At 36.7% G+C, this 25871-nt stretch overlaps 1 protein-coding gene across 1 annotated transcript in view; it reads left to right on the plus strand.

Annotated features, from left to right (window-relative positions):
* PLCE1 (phospholipase C epsilon 1) overlaps positions 1–25871 on the plus strand; it is a 112021-nt gene that overhangs the window by 69618 nt on the left and 16532 nt on the right. Inside the window, exons 4-20 of the mRNA XM_053984320.1 lie at positions 3417–3562; positions 5351–5609; positions 6294–6502; positions 10749–11415; positions 11900–12082; positions 12686–12803; positions 13189–13348; positions 16528–16650; positions 16735–16871; positions 17783–18021; positions 18992–19053; positions 19248–19413; positions 21270–21377; positions 21783–21899; positions 21982–22140; positions 23121–23244; positions 25362–25486. Coding sequence (XP_053840295.1) covers positions 3417–3562; positions 5351–5609; positions 6294–6502; positions 10749–11415; positions 11900–12082; positions 12686–12803; positions 13189–13348; positions 16528–16650; positions 16735–16871; positions 17783–18021; positions 18992–19053; positions 19248–19413; positions 21270–21377; positions 21783–21899; positions 21982–22140; positions 23121–23244; positions 25362–25486 — 3102 coding nt within the window. The remainder of the gene's footprint in view (positions 1–3416; positions 3563–5350; positions 5610–6293; positions 6503–10748; positions 11416–11899; positions 12083–12685; positions 12804–13188; positions 13349–16527; positions 16651–16734; positions 16872–17782; positions 18022–18991; positions 19054–19247; positions 19414–21269; positions 21378–21782; positions 21900–21981; positions 22141–23120; positions 23245–25361; positions 25487–25871) is intronic.

Raw genomic sequence — 25871 nt, forward strand, 5'->3', positions numbered from 1 at the left:
ATTAGTGTCCAGTAATCCTGAAAGACACTCATTTTTATCCATCTGAATGAAAAGACTGATGTTGTTATCAAGTTATTTAAGTGGATCGTGTGTTAATTTATTACTTTTCTTGTGCCTTGCAATCATGTGGGTTATCGTAACGAAGCCAGGATACGTTTTCTCATGCTTTTCAGACTCATCAGCAGTGCAGCGGAAATCTAATTATAGGTTTGCTGTGATGATTTCTGTTCTGAAGGGAGCTTAAAATGAGTTCCATAAACAGAACTATGTAAGTCAAGTGTGAAAAAAAGAAAGTAAACTAAGGAAATAATGATTACTGTGTTGAAACTGTGTGGATTGTGATCTGATGTTAAAGTGCCGTCCAACACAAAAACTTAGTCCAAAAAGTTTTACTGCTCTCTCTTACAAATACTTGCAATGTATTTTGATCTCCTTGGCAAGGCTACTCCTGTGCACTCTTTGGCTGGGATGTGCTGTGTGTGCTCAGGCACTGCCTGAGCCCTGAAGCTCTTGTGCTGATGTCATGGCAGCTTGGTACCAAGGCAGCTGATGGTGCTTCATCCTCAGGTCAGGTGTTCCTCGGCTGTGGTGCAGCTGGGGACGTGGCTCTGCAAGCCAACCAAGAGGGAAGTGCTGCAAGAGGAGGTGCTGGTCTGTATCCACTTGGCTGGAGTGTCCAGAAGTCAGAGCTTGCCAGGGTGGAGCTTCCCTTTGCTCTCTTCCCTCGCTAGAAAACCTCCGGGTTTAGTGACAGAGAAATTGTGCCACATCAAAATAATGTCTGTGCTAATTGCTTACCAAAGTGGATAAAATAGGATTCTGAATTCAGCTTCCAAGTGAATTCCATAGCCACAAAGAAATAAGTACCTATAGAGATCTTCTCTGCTTTTGTGTGAGGTGCATCTAGCTCAGCTGTACACAAACAGCATCTGAGGAAACCCACTTCTGAACTCCCATTTCAATGAAAATTTGATATGTTTGTTATTTCTTGAATACCATCTGTTCCTGATCTCCAGGAAAAAATTAGAATACCAACATTTCTAAAGCAGGCATGTTCATTATCCCTCAGGAGTGGTTTGTGTCTTTAGACGCTCACTTCTGTCCCCTGATTCTGCCCAATCTCTTATATCTGCCTTTGCCTATTCTATTTTAAAATTAAAATATTCAGACACTTTTTTTTTCTTGTTTACTGAAAGATTTTTTAAAAATGTTTTCTACTCCTCTATTGTTGTCCTGCAGGAGGGGTGAGCATGAACTTCATGGTGCCTTTTGTACCCTTCTTTTGCTCTTACACTTTATACAGTATCTCAAGTCTGCAAAGGCTCACCCATGCTGCCCTTTATAGTTTTTTGTTTGTGTTTACAGATTGTAAAAGTTCAGCATGCTGTTTATATCAGTCTTAAACTCTCTATTAAATAGAATTTCAACACATGGCTGCCCTACTTTAAAGGTTTCCTCTTAATGGAGAGTCTGAAGTCAGTTGCCTTTTCAGACAGTCTTTCTCAATTTTGATACTGTTTTCTCCTGATCATTACATCTTTACTACCTTAGATTAAAACATATCTGTTTAAAATTATATGATTCTTTAAAATTTCTAAAACCATAGTAATCAAGTCATTACCACATTTTGTATTTCATAGCAAACAGATATTAATTTTTTTGTGAGATTGCATGTTTAGCAGTTGCATTCCCTAACACAGCCATTTCTGGAAAATGAGAATAATATCCAAAAATAATATGTCACTTTATTCCAGCATACAAAAACAAATCTGTGCCACAGATCTGACTGTTCTGTTTCACACTTTCTGATCTTAATGGATTTATTTTATTACCTTTTATTCTGGTTTTGCCCTCATTTGACCCCTGTGCCATGCAGTGGCATGGTGGTTTGTATTTTCCATACCTTCATGCTCTTCAGGTGTTTACTTCTTTATTGATTGAGTTTTTATATTTTAGGAGTAACTAACTGAACACATCAAATAAAATTTTAGCTGAATTCAGATTCTCATTCTGAGCTGCTGCAGTGGTTAGTGTGCTGCCCCTGATGCACACAACCTATTACAGCATCCCCATAGTCACTGTCCTCATTCCTGAATATGTCCCCAGCGAATGAATCTTCAAGAATTCAGTCTTAAAAGTGTGATTTTTTTTTTCTACATAGAGCGTATGACTTCCTTCTCATATAGACATTTCTTATTTATTGTTCTTGACTGATGTTGCCCTCAGACAGGTTAAATAGTACCTTAGATTCTCTATAGTCTTTGATTTTCCTCCCTCAGGAGCGGGTGACTCGGAACGCTGAGTCTGTATAGACTTGCATAAATAGAAGCCCTATATATTTTCAGTGGGGTTATTTCCCTGTTAGTATTAATGCATTTACATTTTATTTCACATGTTTGGTTTTTAAAATAAAAGTCTATGGCCCCTAAGGGGGGGACCCTGAGGGGTGAACTAGAGTTTCCTAATTTTTATAATCCTCTCTTCACACTGGTATTATCTGTAAACACTTGAGTCCTTCATGACTAAAGAATGGAACACAGTGTCAGTAAACAAATCACGTTTATTGCCTCCTAGGTGTTTACACAATGACAAAAATCAAGCCTCCAGGGAGTCATATTGTAAAAAGAAACAGTTGGTTTAAATTAGTTTTCCATGTGAAATATAGCTACTTTTTATGGATGTTATGGGAACATAAACTGGAAAGAGAATCTGCACACTGATAAAATGAAGGGTTGATTTTTATTCGTTTAAATACAAAAAGAATCTTGTACTAAGTTGATTTCTGATTCCGGCATTAATTAATTACCAAAGAGAAGTTGGTAGTACGGCCACACTTTGGAAGATGGGATTTCTTTTTATTTACTTCATTCATGATCTTGCAAACAGATAATGCAAATTATCTGAAATGTTCAGTGCATATAGGAATTAGCAAAATTATGCATTAAATGCATCTAGTTTTATGAAATTAACCAAAACCAAAAAACTCCAGTTTAGCAACTTTTATTGTTCATATTGTTAACAAGGGTTATGTGGGGCTGAGATCTATAAGCCATGTAAATGAGAAATTATACTGCAGATCTCTCCAGCAGCTTTAGAAATCAGCGCTAGCTGAAGCTGTCCATTTTCTTCTGTGGCATCAGTGCATACTCAGAATATCTTACATTAAGATGCAGTAGTTTTTGTTTAATAAAAGTTTTTCCAGACTAATTAGTGACTGAACTGTTGTAATGTGAATGTCACTGTGTAGGTTGTGTTTGCAATGCATATGTGATCTGGCTCTGAGTGGGTAAGTGGATTTTTGACTGATACCCTCCTGATGGAAGAAACCAAACTAACCCACATTATCTGTCAAGTATGCATGAATGCTCCAAGGGCCATTGCTTTGGCTGACCATACTGTCTGCTTGGTTTTACCAGGTGAGCTCATGGGTTACCTGGCTGATCCTGACTGCAGGTTCTATGGAGGAGAAACGAGAAGTCTTCTCATACTTAGTACATGTGGCAAAATGCTGCTGGAATATGGGCAACTACAATGCTGTAATGGAATTCCTGGCAGGGCTAAGGTACTGGCAACTTTTTTTTTTAATGGCTTTTCAGTGATAGATTACATTGCAGCTTCTGTTAAGCAGATGTCTCTGGAGAACAATGAAACTAAACAAAAATCCATGGCTAAGCCACATCATCTCATGCTGTGACTTTCTAGTAATCCCTTTTTGAAAAATGAAGCATGCTAAACTCTTTTTTTCTCAAATGCTCTGAAGACTCCATCAGTTTTCCTGGTACATGCTGAATATGTTGTATTAGAAAACTTTTTCTTTTTTTAAGAGAAATTTTTAAAAATGTAAAAAAAAAAAAGATGGGAAAGCAGTTGTGGTTTATCTAATGAGCTACAACTAATGTAACTTGGGGTTGGAGTCTCCAGAATATAAGTGAAACATGATCATGGTGATGGTCCAAAAGGATCAGTCTTAACTGTAAAAAAGAAACTACCCGAAAATGACAGAAAACCCCCCAAAAGACCAAACAGCCAAATCTGGTTTTTAACCCCTCTGACTTACTTATACAGACTGATGTTGGGATCTCATGCTGTCACGGTCTTATGTAGAAGGGCTTGCATTATCTCAAGGAGGAGAGAGTAGGGGCTCAAAGACAACTCATGTGGGCTCTCCTCTGGAATTCCAGGCTCCTGTAGGGCCAGGGGAGCAGCAAGGCAGTGCCTTAGCACTGGCACTGAACAGGGCAGCAAATGGCACTGAACAGGGAAGAGTTAAGATCAAGTTTCCCATCTCTTGGCTTTGACCCTCGTTGTATAACATGTTTGTGTAACAAAGCTTTAGAGCATTTAGAGTGTTTGCATTGCTGTTCTTTGTGGTCTAGTAAGGATCTCATTGAGCTATTTGTTTATGGTTTTGGTATATAAAGCTCTTTTGGAACACTCATAGACATGGGGAGTATGTTTCAGCAGAATACATCCACAATCTCTGAGCCATATATGTTATGAGGGAAAATGCAAGGCCAGTTAAGGGCTTAATTTTGTCTCTAATGCATCTGCACAGCACAGGAGAGAAAGGAGAGGAAGGCTAATGCTGATGAGAACAGCATTTCTGGGTCAGGGATGGAAAGTGGGGTTAAGGGCAATCTACTGTAAGTGCATCTTTGGATCTTTTGGCATGTCTGAGGTCAGGGGTGGGAAGAAAGGCCATGTGACTACATAGACATACAGCTCAGAAGGTAGGAGAACTCCCAGAGGTACTCATAGTCCTTGGAGCTATTTCTCTTGGAAATCAGAATTTCTTTTCAGCTACAGCTCTGCACTGCTGCCTGAGAGCTTGAACATGGTCCTGATTTCCTTATTTGTGAAAGTAAAAAATTTGTGAGCGAATTGGGGAAGAAATCAATGTAAATTTTACAAAATAAATTTAATTAAAACCCTCCAAGTTTTGCTTACTTTATGGATTGTTCATAAAATAGGTGAAGGAATTTGTAAGAAAAACTCTGATTTATCTTTATGCTGTTTCCTCAATCTTTTCTTATTTCTTTATGGGCCTGTCGAAATTTTAGGCAATGACAAAATAAAAATCTTAGAAAGCCTACTGGTACGTTTTATGCAGCTGGCTTTTATTAAAATGTGAAATACTGCTCCAGTAGATCAGACTGCTAGTTTCTCATTTTTAGTTTTGTTCTTTGATAATTCAAAGGGGGGAATTTTTATAAAAATAATGGTCTTGATTTCATTCATTCATTTCTGAGCAATTATAATTTCCTCTATTATATATATGCTGCAGGTGTTGGACTTGAAGGTAAGTTATTTAAATTTTTAAAATAAATTTTGTGATCTCTTCTTGCAATAGGTCAAGAAAAGTTTTAAAAATGTGGCAATTTATGGACCAGTCTGATATTGAAACCATGCGAAGTCTGAAGGATGCTATGGCACAACATGAGTCATCATCTGAATACAGGAAAGTGGTCAACCGGGCACTCAATATTCCAGGCTGTAAAGTTGTTCCTTTCTGTGGTGTATTTTTAAAAGAGCTCTGTGAAGTTTTGGATGGAGCATCAAGCCTCATCAGACTCTGTCCACAATATAATTCCCAGGATGAAACACTAGAGGTAAATGAGACAAATATTCTAAGATGTTATGTTCTTAGCCAGTGCTTTATTTTATATAATCTTACACACAGGCATCATCAAATTAAGGTTTCTAAACCAGACTGTTACTAGACTGGTCAGTTACACGGATCTCAATTTAATTCCCATAGTTCCTTAGCAATTTAGATTTGGTTGTTTCCACCTAGTTCAATATCAGAGTACTGAGAAATCAGCATTAGTAATAAAGGATCTTGTTTATACTTTGGATTAAATAAGTATGTAAAGCCCGAAATGTGTAATTATTTTCTGCTAAATATTCTGACCTTCCACTTAATTCACTGGGAATTAGAAGTTTGCAGTTTCTTAAAAACATAATGTAGAAGCTCAGCAGATCAAGCTTTTCCTCTATGGAAAGAAACTATTCTTAGGAGTTTTATTATTGTAGTTTGAAAAGAAAAATGCCCCTGTTAGATGAAACATTAAAGATTGAGGGGTTTTTTTAAGTTTTCAGGGTTAGTTTAACTTGTATTACTTGATTTATGAAATGATTTGGTCTGTTTTGGGTTGCAAGTCGGCACAAAATCCCATGGGAAGCAATTAGGAAATATACACTAAATATTCTTAATAGCAAAAACTTCTGTAGTGAGAAGTAGATGACACAACGTTCTATTTGTAACTATACTAATCTTTTAGATATCTCTATAGTTTGTTTCAGATTACAGTGGACAAGATAATTTCTTACAACGAGTAGGCCAAGATGGTTTAAATAATCCAGAAAAAGAATCAACAACAAACAATATCTTCCAAACTATCCGGAGCTGCAATCGCAGTTTGGAGTCTGAGGAGGGTGAAGATAATGTCAGTGAAGGGAGCGATTCAAGGAAAAATTCCCTGAAGGACAAAAACCGCTACCAGTAGGTCTCATTTTATTTACTATCACCACATCTATATATCATCGTTTTAGTCTTTGATTTTCGTTTACCAAGGCTTGCCTTTAGAAATAAGAGCAACTTTGACATCTTTCCTTGTATTTATCCATTTCCAGTTCAGAGCTTTTCTCCCATGATACTCAACTGCTTGGAAACTCTCTGTATAGCTATATTTTCCCTCATGATGTCATTACTTCCTCTCATGATAAGGGTAAATCCTTTTTGTCTTACACAGAGAGCTTTAAAAATCTACAGTTACAATTACAATTTTGATCTCTAGCGACAGGAATAGCACCAGGACATATTTGTTGTCAGAGCTCAGAACATTATATTCTGCATGCCCAGGCAGTGTTCTGGCCCCTTCAAAAAAAAGGTTATTTATTATCCTTCAAAAGACTTCTTCTTTTAAGGACATGTTACTTTGAAGGGTTTCAGTTTTGTCAGGAAACATTCATGTGTGGGTACATATTTTGAATTTTCAGGTTGCTGTAGTCCTACTATTTTGCAAAGAAGTTTACTTCATTGTGCCCTGTGTAAAAAAAGCCCAGTGTTCAGTTATCTGATCTCACTTTGAAGACCACTCTTGAAGACTGTACTAGTCACCAGCAGGAAATACAGCAAATGCAAAGTTTAGGACATCACATGATCTTCCAGAATGCTGCTTTGCAGAGAAGTTTCATTGCAAAGCCCATGTAGACATAGGTGGGTCAGGTCAACTAAGTAACTGTGTTAGACTAAATTCAAATTAAGTTGCAGAACCTTACTGCTCTGAGGTGAAGCACTGTAAAATTACATGAGGGCTTGCATAAAAACATGCTTAAGTCACTGCTTGAGCTATTATACTGATAATGTGTGTCAGAAATATCAATCTGTTCAGAACTATCCAACTTACTTCAGCTACTTAAACATTAAATCTAATAAGTGACTGCCTGAGAGGCAACTGCTATCTTCCTGTTTAAAATGCATTTATTTCATTAACATGTAATTCTAAATTTCATTTCAAATAAATAATCATTATTTCCTGAAAGAATGCTTTCTAATAGAATTATTCACATCTGGCTTTAGTTGCTTCTGGGAAGTGGTGCACTAGATTAAGCCAAGAAAGACAGACCCAATTCTCTGCCCACATATGCTATCTCTTGACATACTTCAAGTAATATTTTCAAGTACTAATACTTTCTTCCAGGAATTATTTTTTGTTAATTAATATGCTTTAAAATCAACTTGCAAATCACAGTTCAAATGGCGAATAAGCGAGGCATATAAACACTTCACTTGGATGAACAAAATAGAAATTAAATAGAGTTCCTTTTTTATGTCATTATGAAATAATTTCTTGGTAAATTACTTACCCTTTATTCATAAATGTAATCTAGTGAGTTGCACTCCAAATTATAGTAGGAATTCAGTTTTTTAAAAAACGAAGTGTGAATCTGAAATGAAAATTTAAAATTTAAATGAACAAAACTGCTGATAGGTAATTAAAGTTGTGTTTCCTGGTTCAGGCTACTAACTACTCAGTCATGAGTGTCTGTACTTTTGATGCAGTAAATACTGATTTTAACAGTAAAATACTTGTAGAAGAAAAGTTCTGAAAGTACTGATTTAACTCAAGTGTCTCACAGGATTTGGAAATTCCTTATTCACTTGCCATGTCTTTCCTGGGCATGCAGAGAACTGGATGAGGCACAGGAGCAAATTGCTGGAGGCAGAAGGACCATGTTCTGTTGTACTTGTATGGAGGTTATGTTTGGTTTATTTTTATTCCCATGAGCACCTTAAGGGTTCTAAGGAAGAAATATAGTCCTCTTTCTTGTAAGACCTGTCATATTTGCATACAGTGTTATAAAATCCAAATTATATAATAATTATGCATTATCTGATAATTGTGGTCATAAAGGCAGAAAAATACACTGCATAACATGTTTCTCATTACTTTATAATTGTAAGAAAGATTTTCAATTAGTTTTTCTTTTGATGATTTGGATTAGTATTGTGCAACATGAATGCACCAAAGCTGGTAGGTTAATTTGATTTGAAGAAAATGAAAGGCATCTAATAAAATCAGTGGGCAGTGGGTATAATTACTTTCCTAGTTGCGTTAGCAAATAAGCTCTACCACTCTGTAGCCAGTGACCCATCTAATTGTCCTGGATTTCTGTACATGCCAGATAAATATCAAACATTAATCTGTCTTAGAACTCTGTTCTGATGATTAATAAATTTTTAAAAAATAAAGGTATGCAGGAAAATGAAAAAGAAAACCAACCAAATTTGAAATAGAGTTTTTATGGAATTGCTAATTATTGAGTGACCTATGAAGATACTCCTTACTTAGAATCATTGCTTCATTAGCCTGATCTTATCTTCACTTTTAAACTTTTCCAATTACAGTAAATAACATATAAAATAATAGGGGAAAGCCTCAATTTTTTTTTCTTTTTGTATACCTTGCAATTTTCTCCTCTAAAACTGTAATTTGAGTCACTGTTTCCATTATCTTTTCATTTCCTTGCCTCTCAGGGCAGCCCATGTCAAGAAAGCCCCTGGTCCAGCCTGGGCTCTGTAAGTGCTCTCAGTAACTGGCAGCGGTGTCGCTTTTGGCAGCTCGTGTCAGAGGCTCCATTTCTGTGTGTGGTTACGTGTGTGTGCTTGGTTTACCTGCTTCTTGTACATTTGAATCTGCAGCCTGCAACATGTGAAACAAGGCATAAACAAAGGTCTGCAACTTCTGTCTCTGCTGTGATAGACTCCTCCAGCCATGCACAGCTACGTTATAGCATTTTTACAGAGACTTGCTTGATTGTTTTGAGGGAAAAGGGGAGAAAGAGCTGCTTCAGTTGTTTGTTTCATTTTAAAATGTAATTTTATATAATACAGATAAATATTTCAATTTACATGTGTCTCGTGAGAATCTAGTAAGACAATTTATGTCAGCTCAGTTAAAATGCATGACCTTTATTTGTAGGAATATTTCTTAAAGAAACAAAGCTACACTTAAGACTGATGCAGTTATTTTGTCAGTCCCTTCACCACAAGCAATAAAACATTAACCTATCTGCCACTTTTTTATAAATTTGGTGAAGAGACAAAGATCTCACCCATTAATAAATTCATAGAGGAATCATTGCTGTATGGAATAAGGGAAGAATTCAGATTAATTTGTCATCCAGGTAGAGGAGAGTTTAAGGAAAAGCTGATAGTCATCTGTGCTGTTTAGCACTGGGGGAGATGGTGTATGTGACTTGGAAACACAGCATGAGTCATCTTTGGCTTAGTTGGTAGGTAAGGGGCAGGAACTGGGAGTACTGTGGTGCTAGGAAGGGGAAGCAAAGAGGGAATTAGGACAAGATATCTTGAAAGATATGTAGAGGAAGATGGTTTGTATTTTATTGCCTGGATATCCTTAGGAAAGTGTGCTTCATTAATTCTGTTGTAAATAGAACAGTTTGTCCTTGTTTATGTTCACTGAAGTACCCAAATACTGAACATTTGTGCATTCATACATGTTAGAAGCTTCTGCAGGGAAGACATTTCATTTTAACTACCTCTTCTGTTAGTTCAGTATTGTTACTCTGTATCTACTGTTTCTAATTTTGGCAAAATACATCAGAAATTTTGGTTGCTGCATACAAGTTTTATGTTAATATTTTCCTTAAGTACAATAAAATTTCTTATGGAAAGTATCTGACAAAATTCTTTGTGGATCCTTATGAGGAAGGTATGTATTTTAAACAGTATTTTACTAGTGTTAATCAGAATATTGTATAACGTAAAAGGTCTGCACATTAAGTCAGTAACAGAAGAGAGATTAGAAGTCCTGTCTGAAATGCACTATATCCTGCTAACAGTTTCCCCATATGGCACTTAATATTTCAGCTGAAGCAATCTTGTACAGCAGATTTAGGAACTGGTATCACTTGGCCTTAAGAACCAATCAGACAATTTTTATTATTAATGCAAAGTTTGGAAAGTTCTAAGAAAATAAAATCATATTGTTTCAGGAGTTATAAGTAATTGTAGCAGCATCTCTTAATTGATGCAAAATTGCAATAACATAAATTGTAGTACTTCCAACACTACACAAGTTCCTGTAAGTCCCAATTATATGGTGTTGATAGTATTCCATTTATTTAAACTACTGCAGAAAAAATATTCATCAAGCATGTATAAATCATAAATCAGCACATGTATCTCTAAAGATAAATCTCTCATCTTTGCTCACGTGCAGATTTCTCATCGGAGATCTTTCAGATTCTGAAAGTGACATATTTGAGCAGTTGAAAGAATGGGACACAAGTTCAACAGAAGAGCAGCAAAAGGCTTTCTGCCATGGCATAGAACTCATTCCCTGGTACGTGTTGTCCATCAGGGCTGACGTCCATCAGTTCATGCAGCAAGGGGCAACCGTCATTCATTACGACCAGGACACACATCTTTCAGCTCGTTGCTTCCTTCAGCTCCAGCCTGACAATAGTACTTTGACTTGGACAAAACCCACAACAGTTTGCCCTGCAAATGCTAAGGCAAAACTGAGTGTGCTGGGCAATACTGCTGAGCTTGGTAAATACCAGTTTCTTGGTAATACTGGACTGGTGGAAGGCTTTTTGGACTTGTTTTCAGCCAAGGCTGTATATATGGGGCATTCAGGCATTGATATGCACACTGTGTGTGTTCAAAATAAGCTTTGCAATATGTCCCTTGAAGAAAATGGTATAACACTACTTTATGGACTTCAGACTACTGATAATAAGTTGCTGCACTTTGTTGCTCCAAAATACACTGCCAGAATGCTGTATGATGGACTGCTGGAATTGACTAAAGCTGTAAGAAAAATGAGGCGATTCCCTGATCAAAGACTGCAGTGGCTACGGAAACAGTATGTCAGCCTTTACCAGGTAAATGATGCTGTGATTCTCTATACAAAAGTCCAAATATATCAACAGCTCAATGTAATGCAATTAGTTTCCGTCATAAGTAAGATTAAATTAGAGATTAACACTAAATCTTCAACTTTGTAATGTGGATTAAGCAGAAGATCTGATTCTCCACACAAGGTAATGTCAAATTTTGCAAGTTTTCAATACACTGAGGTTAAATTTTTTTTCTTTCAAAGCTCTTCATATGTTTAGAGTTTTGGAATAAGTATTTTATTAAAGAAAAAGGTAATGACTGTACTTAAGAAGGGCACCAAAAAAATGATTGGTAATAGGGCCAAAGGCATCCCCAAAGCAGCAAATAAAATAACCTGGGGAATTCACTCAGTAATCAAAACTAGTCTCCTCTTGATGTTTCTTTCATTGGTTCCTCAGAGATCTATATTATTGCTTTAAAAATGTGTCCTTCTTCTCCTTGTTTTGTTAATGCTGAGAATCTTTATAGGAGGATGGAAGGTTTGAAGGCCCAACCTTGGCTCAGGCTGTTGAGCTCTTTGGAGGCAGACGATGGAGTGCAAGAAGCACAGGCACGGGATCTCTCACCAAAAGCACTGAGAAGCCCAATGTGCAGAGAAACAACACTCTGGGAATAAGCACAGCTAAGAAAAAGAAGAAAGTACTCATCAGGGTAGAACATTTTGTTATTTGTGTGTTTTGTTTCCTTCTTGCAGTCACTGTGTAGCTGTGTTCTGAACCAGAGAAAAGAAGTTAGATGATGATGATTTTAAAACTGTTTATTGTCATTCCAGGTTTGAGGATTATTTTCCAATAGTTTGTTTATTTCTCATGCTTGCAGCATTGTTAGGATGTACAGGTGCCAGGGCTGGCAGAATGGGACAGAATCTTCTTGCAACCTTTAGGTGCTACCTAAGTAAAAAGATAAAATACAGTTGGTGATAAAAATCTTAACATGCAAAGTGGTGTCTGGAGGCTGGTGTAATTTTTTTTTAAATCCTTTTTGTTTTCATATTTCAAAAAACACTACCATAGTTATTCCACATTGTGTTAGCACCCATTTTGTCTTGTGTGGGTGACGGAAACCTGAGGTAACACCTTATGGTCCCATGCTATGTGTCTGTTTTAAGTTGTCTCTTTTCTACTCTCATTGGCCTCACAGGAGGCAGTTTCATAAGGAATAGCTGATTTATCTCATTGTTTTGTTACAGATTGTACTGAAATGCAATGGAAGTATTGGGTTTGAGATGTTTATTATGATGCTCATTATTTGTAGGGTGAAAGTGGAGAGGCCACTGATGATGAAATGGCAACTCGGAAGGCAAAGAGCTGTAAGGAATATCGTAATAGAAGTGGTTCAGATCCTCAAGATATTGATGAACAAGAAGAACCAGGTAAATATACTGCTTCAGTACTTAAAAATCTATCAGGGTTTTGCTCAAAGCCTTTTTATGTAGACATTTTTTGTAATGTTAAAAATAAACTTATAAAGCTACTTTTGCAGTTGAAACTCCAAATCTGTGAACTCTGAAATTAATTTCTTTAGTTGTTCATGATTGTTCTTTCATTTAGTTTCAGTAGCATTCCCTTTCTACTCAGATAAAACACATTTGTAAATGAAATGGTGTTCAATACATATTTTTTAACTGTTTTGGGACAAAGAAATCTGCTAGTGTCTTACTATGTTTTAATGAATTTTCGTATAGATCTCCTAGACAAAAGCATTTTTATTGTTGATAAATGTTGCAATTGTGATGAAAACTTTTGTTTTCTCCTTAGATCAAAATATTATTATTAATGCTTCTCCATCTAACAACTTGCCATCAAGAAGAGCTCACTCTCTGACAGCATCTGGATCTCCCAACTTAGGAGCTACATCATCTTCACCAGCAAGACCAGTCTCCTCTCCTGTAATATCATCAAGCAAAAGTCAGTCTAGGTAAGGGAAAATCCATGCTTTGATTTAAAAAGAAAAGAAGCTATGATTACTTATTTATTATCTAATGTGGGGCTGTTGCCCAACTGGCAAAATCTGACAAAAACAGCGCCAGAAATGATATTAGCCTTTTTGTAGACATCTAAAACACATTGTAGAAGAACTCAAGACATTTAAGCTGAAATGCCATGAATCTGAGGATGGCTTTTTAGCAAGTCCCTGAGCAGCATGTTTCAGTTTATATCTGTTACAGAAGCAGATTGGAATGCTGTTCCAAAACTACACAAATACAGAGTTTAACTCTTTCTCCAGATCTTCTCCAAAACATGGTTATAGGCATTTTCTGTATAGTGAAAATCAACAGAAATGTTATAGATGTGTGAACTGAAGTTCTGAGGTTTCTCAGCACAAATAATTTATACCTGAGGGAGTAATAACCTTTACTGACATTCCTAGTGATGACTGTAGTACTGTCTTGGGAAATGGAGGAATCAATTTGGAATCTTTCTCTTATAGGCCTCTTTTTCTTGAACATTCATCCTTTTTGTGCCACCTAGGCAGCGTAAAAGGTTATGCTGTTGCAATATGTGCAGTAACAGAGTGCACTATTATATTAATGCTATAGATACTAATGGTGATGGTAGTAGTAATTACAGTATTAATAATATGTCAGGGATGTGGACAGTGCTTTATGACATACAAGAAGACAGTCTCAACAGAGGTTTTCCAGTGTCCTTCTGGAGAAGGAATGCTGAAATATCATTATGAGTATGAATCTTGGGGGTTCCACGAGAGCAACAGTAAACAATGGAAGAGATTACTGCTGCTGATAGAACATTATATTTGTAGAGACATGTCTTGTGCAGTGGTTTTGGTTGTGTGTTTCTTGGGGATTGTATTTATCCTTAAAATAGTTGGATTTGGAAACAGGTGTGAGTAGTAGAGTCACCTGTGAACATGTGTGGTTGGGTTAACACTGCTTTGTGAGCCTGTGTTCCTTTTGTTTTTCACTGTCATTCACAAACTTGGATTTGTCTTGGTAAGCAATTTTTTTTTTTTTTTTTTTTTTTTTTTTTTTTGGTAAGGGTGAGAACAGCTTTCTTTTACATTGAACTGAAGAAATACTGCTTTACAATCTCTGGAAAATTATTCTGTGTTTTGCAAATCTGCCTTTTGCTTTTATGCCAAAATAGTTGCTGTCTCTAAATTAGATTAAAAGGTTCAGTGGAGAACTCGCATTCCCTGGAAAAGGACAGCTAATGTTCCTTTAAATCCTCTCAGGCCTGGATTTCTGCATGGATCTGTGTGTAGCTAAGCACTGTGGACCTCCCCCAGTTATCACAGGTTTTCCCTGGCAAAGTTGTCTGGCATCTCCACAGCATCACTTTTCAGAGCAGTCCCAAGTTTGCTATGAGACCCTTCGTGACAGAACTTGCTCAGGATGTACCTTATGGCTGTTACATCATCATGTCCTGAAGGAGTCTTCCTCAGAGCAGATTTACATGTTTTACCCATTATCTTGACCCAGTTTTCATGAGCCATTAAGAAATTTGGAGCCCTGGAGAGAGTTTTATTCTGAACACAGGTAGCTTGCAGCTGCTTTTGTCATTCCTTCAAAGCACATGGGCATCTGATGAATTTCCAGGTTCCTTGGAAATCTAGTGCCACTTGTAAGGTGGAGGAAGCAAGAGGATGGTTGGTAAGGCTACTGGGGCATGGAGCACAGGATATGGAAAACTAGAGATGGGGGCTTTTTTGGGAAGGGAGAGTAAACCTCCTTGCTCAGCAGTCAATCCAGACTGCTGCTAATTGCAATTTTGGTTGTTGGTGACGGTTGAGTTTTCTTGGGGGTTTTAACTTTTTTTTTTTTTTTAACCTTTTGTTTTTACTGATTTCCCATTACTCTGGAAGATAATCTTTAGTGATCAGATCGGGTGAAATGGTTAGCATTTTCTTCTGCTCTTGGTCTCCCATTTGGTACTCTGCAGTTCCAATCTGTTTTCTGGAATCTAGAGGCTTTCCTCATCATGGTTTATTTTCCCTGTCTTATAAAAATGCTGGGAATTATTTTAGCTAAAAAAGTTTCATGCAGTATGTCAGTACTTTCCATAGTGATATCAAACAAATGGAATATTATCAACTAAAGTAGATGGTATTTTTTAATACTTTTAAATCACATTTTGTTTTCAATTGCATGCATCCATCCCATGCCAGGAGTAAACTCGGGAATCTGGTCCAGCCTATTTGTGTAGAAAGTCACCTGCTTGCAGGCATGTCCTTTGGAATGCTGGACAACAAGCTGCTCCTGTTTTTCCATCACAGCTGTCTGAACTATTTGTACTGAGCCTGATGGCAAAATTCGTAGAAGAATGGATCTGTATATTTGAACATTACAGAGCAATAAAATCTGACATGTGGTCTGATATATTTTGAAGTAAACACGGTAACTTGCGCCATTAAATATGGTTCAAACTAGATAGTTGTTGGTATTTGTGTTGTTGCTTAGATCCTGCCCTTTTCAGGATGCTGTTGCTGGCAGGTCCCATTCCTGTAATGTGTGTTCATTGGTGCTTAGGCCCAGGAAGGGGCTCAAGAGCTCAACCCCTCATTGCAAGTTACTCCATGTAGTTCACTAAGGACTTGTTCATACTGCTCAAGTAAGGCCTGATTGTACTTACTAGAGTGAAGCCTAAAGATTTTGGGATGCAACTTTTGGAAATGTGCTGGTTCTACTTCAAAAATGTTGTTCAGCTGCACAACTTAGATTAATGACTGCAGTTACAGAACAATCTATTTTATTATTTCATCTTCAATGAACCTTATACACAGCCTGCATTACAAGAATACTGGCATTGTTTTCTTTAAAGGGAAAATAAGTGCTTTCATTGTGCCATGTGCATCAGGTCTTTTTCCACATGAAAGTTTTAAATTGCATAATATACATTATTCATTCTGATAAAGTTTGCAGTTGTCTTGAAGAAAAAAAAAGAGATACTATAAACCAAGAAGGTAAAAAACATCATTATGCATCTTATAAGATGGTGCTTTATTTGCTTCTTCCAGATATTGGTAACACATTAATTAAGGAGAGCACAAATGAACTGTTAATACACTCATGCATAATATTTCAGTTAAGTAGAAGTTTAATGTAACCAGACTACAGCAGTCTTTTTTTGATTTAGCACATGGAGCAGCAGTAGCTGGCATGGCCGTGTCAAAGGAGGAATGAAGGGGTTTCAGAACTTCATGGTATCTGATAGTAACATGACTTTTGTGGAATTTGTAGAGCTCTTCAAATCTTTCAGGTAAAAGATTTTTTTTTCTGTACTAATTTCCTCCATCCAAGTTTATAAAAGAGCAAAAACTGAACTTTTCCACTCTTTTTGCAGTGTCCGTAGCCGCAAGGATCTGAAAGACCTTTTTGATGTTTATGCTGTGCCTTGCAATCGATCTGGCTTAGAGCCTGCTCCACTTTATACTAATTTGAAGATTGATGAAAATAGCAGTGGATTCCAACCTGATTTAGGTTTGTTAAAGAGAAAAATGCAATTGTTAGACTGCTGAGTAGCTTCAGTTATTTGCCTTAATAAAATGTGTTTCAGTCAGTCTCCTTATCAGTTACAAGTTTAAGTAGAGGACTGCTGCCATGCCTGCACTAATACCTAGTTAGCAGGATATAAGACAAAAATGAAGGGAAGGAAAAGTATTCCAGCTTTCCATTAGCCAGATATATTTGTAACTGGTAATAGCAGAGGAATAAAACTTGTTGCTCAATGGCTGAGCCCAGAGATCTGTACAGGTTGCAGGAGCCCTGGAAGGGCTAAAACACTGAGCAAATATAGGGAGGAGAAAGGAGGAGGCTGTGCCCTGTGTCCCATTTGGCTGTTTTTTTCTTATCTACTTTCCTAGTGGATCTGCTTTATGTGGGACAGAGGGGAAGGAAGCCTCTGTCCCCCTTTACATTCCTCAGTTGCCATCATCTAAGTCTGGGACTTTGGCCACATGTAAATAAAAGAGTCTTTCTGCCAAGCAGCTTGTGGGGAGGGTGCAGAACAATTGGCATATGAAACTGGAAAAAGATAAAGGGTGATTGAGCAGGAAGGGTGTGGGGTTGCACACAGTGAAGGAAAGGCTTTGAGGCTGTTTGTGGTGGTGAGAGGGAGCAGGAGAGTCCTGGGTGTGTAGGAGGCTGTGGATCCATGTTAAAGGTTCCAGGATTTTGTTCAGAGTAATTGGACACTTGTAGTCTGCTCACATGCATACTTAATGCTCTCTCTTTTATTAGTGGGTAGAAACAAGTTGATTTTGTTCTAATTTATTGCTAAAACACCCAGTGAGATACTTGTGTGAATCTCAGATTAGATTATATTCTATACAGGATATGTAACACACATAATTGTTTAGCTTATATTTTTATTTCCTCATTTTTCTTTTAAGATTTGTTGACTAGAAATGTTTCAGACCTTGGTTTGTTCATTAAGAGCAGGCAGCAGCTATCAGACAACCAGAGGCAAATATCTGATGCTATTGCTGCTGCCAGCATCGTAACCAATGGCACTGGAGTTGAAAGCACATCACTGGGAGTATTTGCAGTAGGAATTCAGCAGCTGAACGACTTCCTAGTGAATTGCCAAGGAGAACACTGCACCTATGATGAAATCCTCAGTATTATTCAGGTCTGTAACACAGATCTCTTACATTTCCTTTTTAGTAGAGCTGTTACTTCCATTTTCCCCATTAATGTTGTGTGTTGTTCAGAATAGAATCTGTGTGGGTATCTCCTTTCACACTGATATTGTCTCTACAGTTTACTTGAATTTAAAATTTAATGTTATCTTTATTTTGGGCCAGAAAATTGTATGGATGTCCATAAATATATCCATTTAAAAAATGCAAATAAATAGTTTTATTAGTAATGAGTACTTTAGCAGGGAAGGGATGTCACCACCTAGGAAAACTGTTCATAACAATTCTTTTATTTTTTTCTTTGTCAGGGACCACATTTGATTGAGCATAATCTTACTTTGAAACTTTAAAAAGCACCATTTCCACATATTTTTGTTTTATTGTAAAAAAAATTTCCAGAGCAAACATGTCCATTTTATTCCCTTATGTACCATGGCTGAAGATTTTAGAAAGCGTGTAGAAAAATTTTTATTCCTCCAAATTCCTCCATGCATAATTAATATACTCCAAAGCTAAGCCCCCGTTTAACAGTTAACAAAGGCCAAAAACTCTATATAACTATCAACACGTAAGATAGAATTGCAGAGTTTAAAGGACAAAAATTTTAAAGAAACTTCAAGTTGTAATACCACAACTCTTGCTGAGATGCTGTTATGTTGTATTTAAGCATACTAGATAGGAGTAGGACACCTGATCATAAATCTTTCTTAATTTCAATTTAATTGGATTAGTTGATCTCCCAACCTGAATGATTCTTTGATTTATGATTATGATTTTAGTATGTTTGTGTAGTGATTTGTAAGACACAGTTTGCAGGCACCTGATTACTTTATCCACAGAAAGACTGTGTTTAAATACTAACTGTTTTGTGCTATGAGCAGCTACATATAAAAACATAACAAAGACGTCTTTCTAAGAATTGTTATTATATATTTATCTTTGATTTCTTCCTCCTCATAGAAATTTGAACCTAGTGTGAACATGTGCCAGCAGGGGCTGCTATCTTTTGAAGGATTTGCAAGGTAATTACCTACATGCTCATTTATATAGATATATATATATATATAATACATATGTATATATATATATATATGTATTATATGTATGTATGTGTGTGTATATATATAAAAAGATGATGCCAGTGTATTGATGTTTCTTGGAGAGTCACAAAATGCTCATCACAGCATAAAATTTCCTCACATCTTCTCACTTCTAGATTTTTGATGGATAAAGACAACTTTGCCTCCAAAAATGACGAATCACAGGAGAATGCTGAGGACTTGCACTATCCTCTCTCATATTACTACATAGAATCCTCACACAATACTTACCTTACTGGCCATCAGCTTAAAGGGGAGTCCTCAGTGGAGCTCTACAGCCAGGTATGCAGGACTGGATTGTTGTGTAGCTTTCAACATGAACTTGTTTGTTTTACTGGCGAGTTTCAGGAACATGACCTTTTTGCTTTGAAAATCTAAATGTCCTAAACCCCTGCTTGCAAAACGTTGGAAAACATGATGTGTGGGAAAGCTGCCTGTAAGCACAGTTGTGCTCAAATGCCTTTTCTAAAGCAAAAAAAATGGGTTTAGTTTGAGATTCATAGCATTTAGACACCAGTCGGTCTGACCCAACCTACTAAAATTAGACTTTCCCACAGGAAAGACTGATCTAATATTTTAGTTCATTCAGATGTCAGAAACACTACTGAGATACTGTACATTGCAGTGCAAAGACAAATTTCAAATAGAACTATAACTTCTAAAAATGTTACTTCTAGGAATATTATACAGTTTTTAGACTTTATGCCTGATTGGTGCTGATGAGGGAAGGAACAATTTCTCCCTTGGGCTTTCAGTTCTGTATTTGTATATATATATATATATATATATATATATATATATATATAATATATATTATATATATATAATTCTTTTGTGTGTGTGTGTGTGTTTACAAAATGCTGGAGAAAGCATCAAACTGGCATCAGTGTTTTCATTATGCTGAGAGTTAATGACTCACCACTGAGAATGGACTCATCTGGTGTCCCATGTGCTCCTTCACCTGGGGCTGTAGACAGAGAGGTGAGGCTGTGTTAGGAAATCCTGAATATCATGAATGCACTGAGTAATGCAATTGCAGAGGTTCCTGTAGTAGCACTGCACAGTGATCTTAGTATTGTGTTGGTAATAGATGGGAAGTGAGATAGAGATCAACTGCCTTCAAAGTTTGCATGATTCAGAAAAGCTTCTTCCTGTCCCTCAAGTACTTGTTGCCAGCTGAAGGGGCACTTTGCTCTGGCTCATAGAAGTGGTGGAGTGCCAGCTATGGACACAACTGTCTGAAATCACATTATTCAGGTTTTGAGTAATTTTTTCTTTGTTCATGAATGGATTTACTGGAAATGGTTTTAATTCTTGGGATCTTTCTATTCAGTAAAATATTAACTTGTAGTACAGATGACAGGCGTGCTAAATACTGATCACAATAATAAGCTGGGCTAACAAAAGATGGGTTAGCTCATCTCTTCCTTCATGTTTCCTCTTTGCTTCCTTCATTGGTTTTTCTAGCAATGGCTTTCTAAAATAAGTAAATGAATAATTAAATAAATAACTTAATGAATTGATGGCTGTAAATAGCTTAGTATAATTGATTAAGATTATTTTCATTTTAACTATCTCATTTCCATTTTAACTATCCTCTTAGAAGTTTCTTAAGACTTCAGACTATCTTTTATTTATAAAACTAATAATGACAGAAAGAAAAACCACCAGCAAACAAACTGCAGGTGCTTTCTCCATAAGCTGTCATGGGAACAACCTGAAATAAATTGCCATGTTGCTCTATAGCTGTTTCTGCAGGTAGAAATACAGGAATGTCTCTCTCTCTCAGAAAATTAAGCTGTACAATAAGAATCACCTTCTGCAAACAGATTCCATGTATCCTGTATGATACCATGGATTTCAAAGCTTTATTGTAATTGTCTCAAGAACATACATGCTTTGCTTTATTTTCCCAGTCTTTTTCAATGGGAAATAAGGAATTCAGTTAGGGAATGCAGTTAGCTGGGGACTGTACATTCCATGGGCTGTTTACTTCACAGTGAACACTTCACACTTCACTCTTTCCAGCAATTTTGCTGATTCACTGGACTTTCATTCAGCTCTGCAATGTCTGTCTTCTGCTTTGATGGCATGATACTGTGGCTTAGATGTGCTTACATTATTCAATTGCATTATAGGTTCTTTTACAAGGCTGCAGAAGTGTAGAATTGGATTGCTGGGATGGTGATGATGGGATGCCTATCATTTATCATGGGCACACTCTTACTACAAAGATCTCTTTTAAGGTATGCTGGTAATTGCATGTAGAAGCAAAAAAAAAAAAAAAGAGAAGTTATTTTTTCTGTAACAAAGGGGAAAAAATTGCCTACTAGAAAAATACATATTCTAATGGGCTAAATTCTAATAGAATATAAACTATAGATTATGTCAGACATTAAATTCTCAGCGGTAAATATGCTTACAAGTCTTCGTAGCATATGTAGTGTAATTTTCTGTCTTTTTGTTGATACCTAAATAACAAAAGTAGGTGTTACCACTTGTGTTGTAACAAGATGCCAGCTTGCTTTGAAAGCACACAGTGGCTTCCGTCTTACAGAGGAAAGCAGATGTCTCTCCTGTCAGCTAGCAGCAGGCTAACTGAGAGCTGCAGAATGCTGCCATGCTCTTTCATCGGCCTCTCTCTCTGGCAGGAGGTGGTGGAAGCCATCGATCGCAACGCGTTCATCACCTCCGACATGCCGGTCATCATCTCCATAGAAAACCACTGCTCGCTGCCCCAGCAGCGCAGGATGGCCGAGATTTTCAAGGTAGGCTGTCCACTGCCATCAGTTACTCCAAGCACATGCCCTGGGGTTTTCCATAGTACATCACCTGTTCTTGATATTTCAGAATGTGTTTGGAGATAAGTTGGTGACAAAGTTTTTATTTGAGAGTGACTTTTCTGATGATCCCATGCTGCCTTCCCCTGGCCAACTGAGAAGAAAAATCCTGCTTAAAAACAAGAAGCTGAAAGCTCATCAAACACCAGTGGATATATTGAAACAGAAGGTATAGTCCTTCCTTAACAGCAAGCAGCGAGACCCAACTCTTGTTAGAAGTAGTTAATTTGTGTTTGAAATTTTTGCTAATTCCAATGTACAGCAGAATAATCTAATGCACATTCATGCTTGGATAACTCACAGTGGATTGCAGTGCTTTCAAATAAGTAGACAACACATATAGTAAATTATAGCTACAGCTTAATTTTAGTGTATATTATTTTTATAAAACTTCATAATATTATGATTAACACCATATGCCCTGTGTGACAAACATAAATGAATCTTTTTCTCTGATTTGCTACTCATGTTTATTGAGAAGTAATGATATGCATTGAGTATGTGTGTGTATTTACAGTATGTAGTAATTTTTGGTAGACTTCTGCTTTGTTTCTTTTTCCAAATTCAAGCCACTTGATTTTTTATTGACTTCTTGTGGGAGACTCTACTTAAATAATTTTTATTCCCATGTAAGAATTTCTTTGATTTCTAAAATTTAGGGCTGCATCTCAAACAACCTCAATCTGATGTCTGTGGTTAGTCAGCAGTTCAATCGAATCCTTGAAAACTAATTGCCATTGCCCAAAATGTAAATACAATTGCATCAGACTTAAATTCTTGTTATCAGATGGGTAAATCATACTGATCATACCAGTATATGGATATTCTCCATCTTTTGAAAAAGTATTTAATTGTTCCTGAAACAACGTATCTCAGACTGGAAAAAGGCAGTCTTGAATGATGTGCAGCTTGGACGTTTTCCCATAATTAATTAGGTGTCATATCTTACTGTTTTTCTTGCAATACAAGTTGCCTTTACATACAAACCCCTAAAGTGGTATTTTAGCTTGATCTTAGCAATCTACTTATTTCTCACTTAATATATTCAGTGTTTTCATATAAACAAAACAAGATACAAACAGTGATGAAAACTGTTTTTTTTTTTTTAAGTACTTAGCAATGATGTAATAAGTGTTTTTGTTGTTGTAGGCTCATCAGCTAGCACATTTGCAAGCACAGGCTAGCAATGGTGCTAGCAACCCCACACCTACCAATGAAGAGGAAGAAGATGAAGAGGATGAATATGACTATGACTATGAATCTCTCTCTGATGGTAACTATATTTATTTCTTTGTTTGTTTGTTACAGTGCTTTTGTTAGAACTGTAGTAATAAGATGTGAATATTCTAGTTCAGGAATGAGCTGGGTAAGCAGTGTCCTTGCATGAGTCTGAAAAGGCTGAAATTCTTCAGCTGGTAGAGAAAAGGACTGAGGGGTGAATTGGAAGCAGGTTACTAAGTGAGGTGGTGGATTAAGGGAAGCACAGAATGTTACTCGTTAGATCTAGCAGGTGCTCAATAAAACAACTGGAAGATCAGTCTAAAACAGGTAAAATATTTGTGCTGGTAGCAAACTTCTGGAATCTGCTGCCATGGGAAATTGCAGGGCCAAATGGCATCAGAGTATTAAAAAAAAAAGATTGGACAAATTAATGAAGAGCTTTATAAACAGTTGTTATTGGTAGCAGTATTTGGTTCAACATCCCTATTATTCAGTGATTCTGGTTGTTGGGGTGGTGATTATTGGCTGGTTGCTCTGTTGCCAATATCAGAAAGAGAATACTGGGCTGCATGGACAACTGGTCTGACACAGCTGGGGATGTTCTCCTGAGTGAATAGTGAAGTATTTCAGTCACTGCACATTTCATTCTGGTGGGGACCCATTTAAGTTCCAGGTGCCATGTTCAGAGAAGGTGTAAGGCTTGAGCATGTCCTGCAGCACAGGACTTCTTTCCAGGTCGTCTCTTGTTTACATTACTTGCTTCTGTGTTTAGTGATTTTAAAAATAGTCACAGAATGAACAAATGCAGTTCAAGACTTGACACTACTTGTGGAATAGGAGTGTTATTTATGAGTTTGGTGTCAATGCTGCCTTCAGTTGCATTTTGCCTGAAAGTTGGCCTAGCTGGCTACTTGAGCATACTCTTTGTGAGGAACAGGGTGGAGATGCTGTAGACGTAAATTGCCGTGAAAACTCAAATCTTTGCTAACAGACTTGCCAAGAAAATTTTGCAAACTGAATGCAGTAAGTGACTTTTTGGCACTGTTCTAGTTAAGAGAAAGTTTGAAAAATCTGAAGCTATCAAGAAACATTTACATCTTCCAATATATGAAGGAATCTGCAGCATGGCTTACTACTGCATTACAGTGATTATTCTTTGAAGTCTTTAATTAATATTTTGTTAAAACTAATCTAAATTATGGTCTGTAAACTTTCTAAAAGAGATTCCGTTTTATTTTTCTTACCAATACATTTTTTTTTGCGTAAGGCTAATAATTTTAGAACTGACACTTTTCATTTCTCTAGCTCTAAATCTTAATTCCCTTTACTCTTATTCCCTCTCTGACTCGTTTCCCTGTAGCTGATGTCCTTAATGCTTCTCCTGCTCCTAACAGCCAGGAAGGTAAAAGCCACTTGGTTGAGCATTTTAACTGCATGAAATCAGCACTGCATCTTCAGCCTGTTCAATGTGACAGTGTGAATATATAGTTTCTAGTTCATATTATAAATGCAAGCAGTGATTCTTATTGTTAACCATTGTTAACTGGTCAGGAACTATTAGAAGCCTGCATGTGTGACATTTGTTATACATAAAAAGAATATGGTCAAAGCATCAGGAATATCAGGAATAAATTGAAACCATTCCTTTTGTGACAACTGCGACATTTTGTTCCAGAAAGACCACATCATTATTAAGCATACTGTTCTCTGGAAAATATGTAGCTTTGAAGATATGTTTCTATATCTGTAAAAAAACTTGTGCATGGTGAAAGTAAGGAGAGGAAAGCCAAACCTTGCTGTACAATATGTGTACAGCATTTGTTTGATGGGGTTAATTGTGCTTGGACTTTGGCATTTTTTGTCATTCGGGAATATCAATTGTTTTCTTTTGGCAAATTTAATTCATTAGATGGTTTGGTTTTAAAGATCTTCTGAGCACAAGAGGATGGGCTTTAAAGGAAAGTCAATGTCTTAACCAAACCCAAGCATTAAATTTTTAAATAGAAGATTACTACGAGAGGATGATGCTCTGACCAGTAAATGCATTATTTTAGCATCTAATTATTCATCTAAGATTCACAACACTGTCCACAAATATTGTTAATTCAAATTAAATTTCCAGTTGAAATTGTTTGGCTTTATGTTTATTAAAATCCCATTAATTTTTAGATAATATTCTTGAAGATCGACCTGAGAATAAATTATCAAGTGATAAACTGCAGTTTGAATATAATGAAGAGACTGCCAAACGACTAAAGAAGGCTGATTGTGCTACTTACAATAATAAAGGAAAGGTAGTTCTGCTTTTTCCCTCTTTCTTCTCAGCTGCATTTTTATATATAACCAGGTTCAAAAGGATTTGGACAGTTTAGGTAACTGAGACATCAGATAGCAGATGCACTTTAATGAAGAGAAACAAGAGAAAGCATGGAAAGACACCAGAGAAAATAGCCTAAGTAGAACAAATGCTCATGATACTGTTCAAGAAAAGTCCTCAGAGGTTATAGTACATATAGGCTGCTTGGCTGAAAATGAATATTGATGGAACTGATGATTTCATCTGAATCTTCAGCATCTTTATGCTTCAAAATAAGTTTAAAATACTGCACTATGATATCAGATAATCACAGCACCTCTTATTAAATCATCTGAAAAAAGAACCAATGTATTACTGTTTAA

This window comes from Vidua macroura, chromosome 8, assembly GCF_024509145.1.
Source record: "Vidua macroura isolate BioBank_ID:100142 chromosome 8, ASM2450914v1, whole genome shotgun sequence".
In the NCBI taxonomy this organism is placed as follows: domain Eukaryota; kingdom Metazoa; phylum Chordata; class Aves; order Passeriformes; family Viduidae; genus Vidua; species Vidua macroura.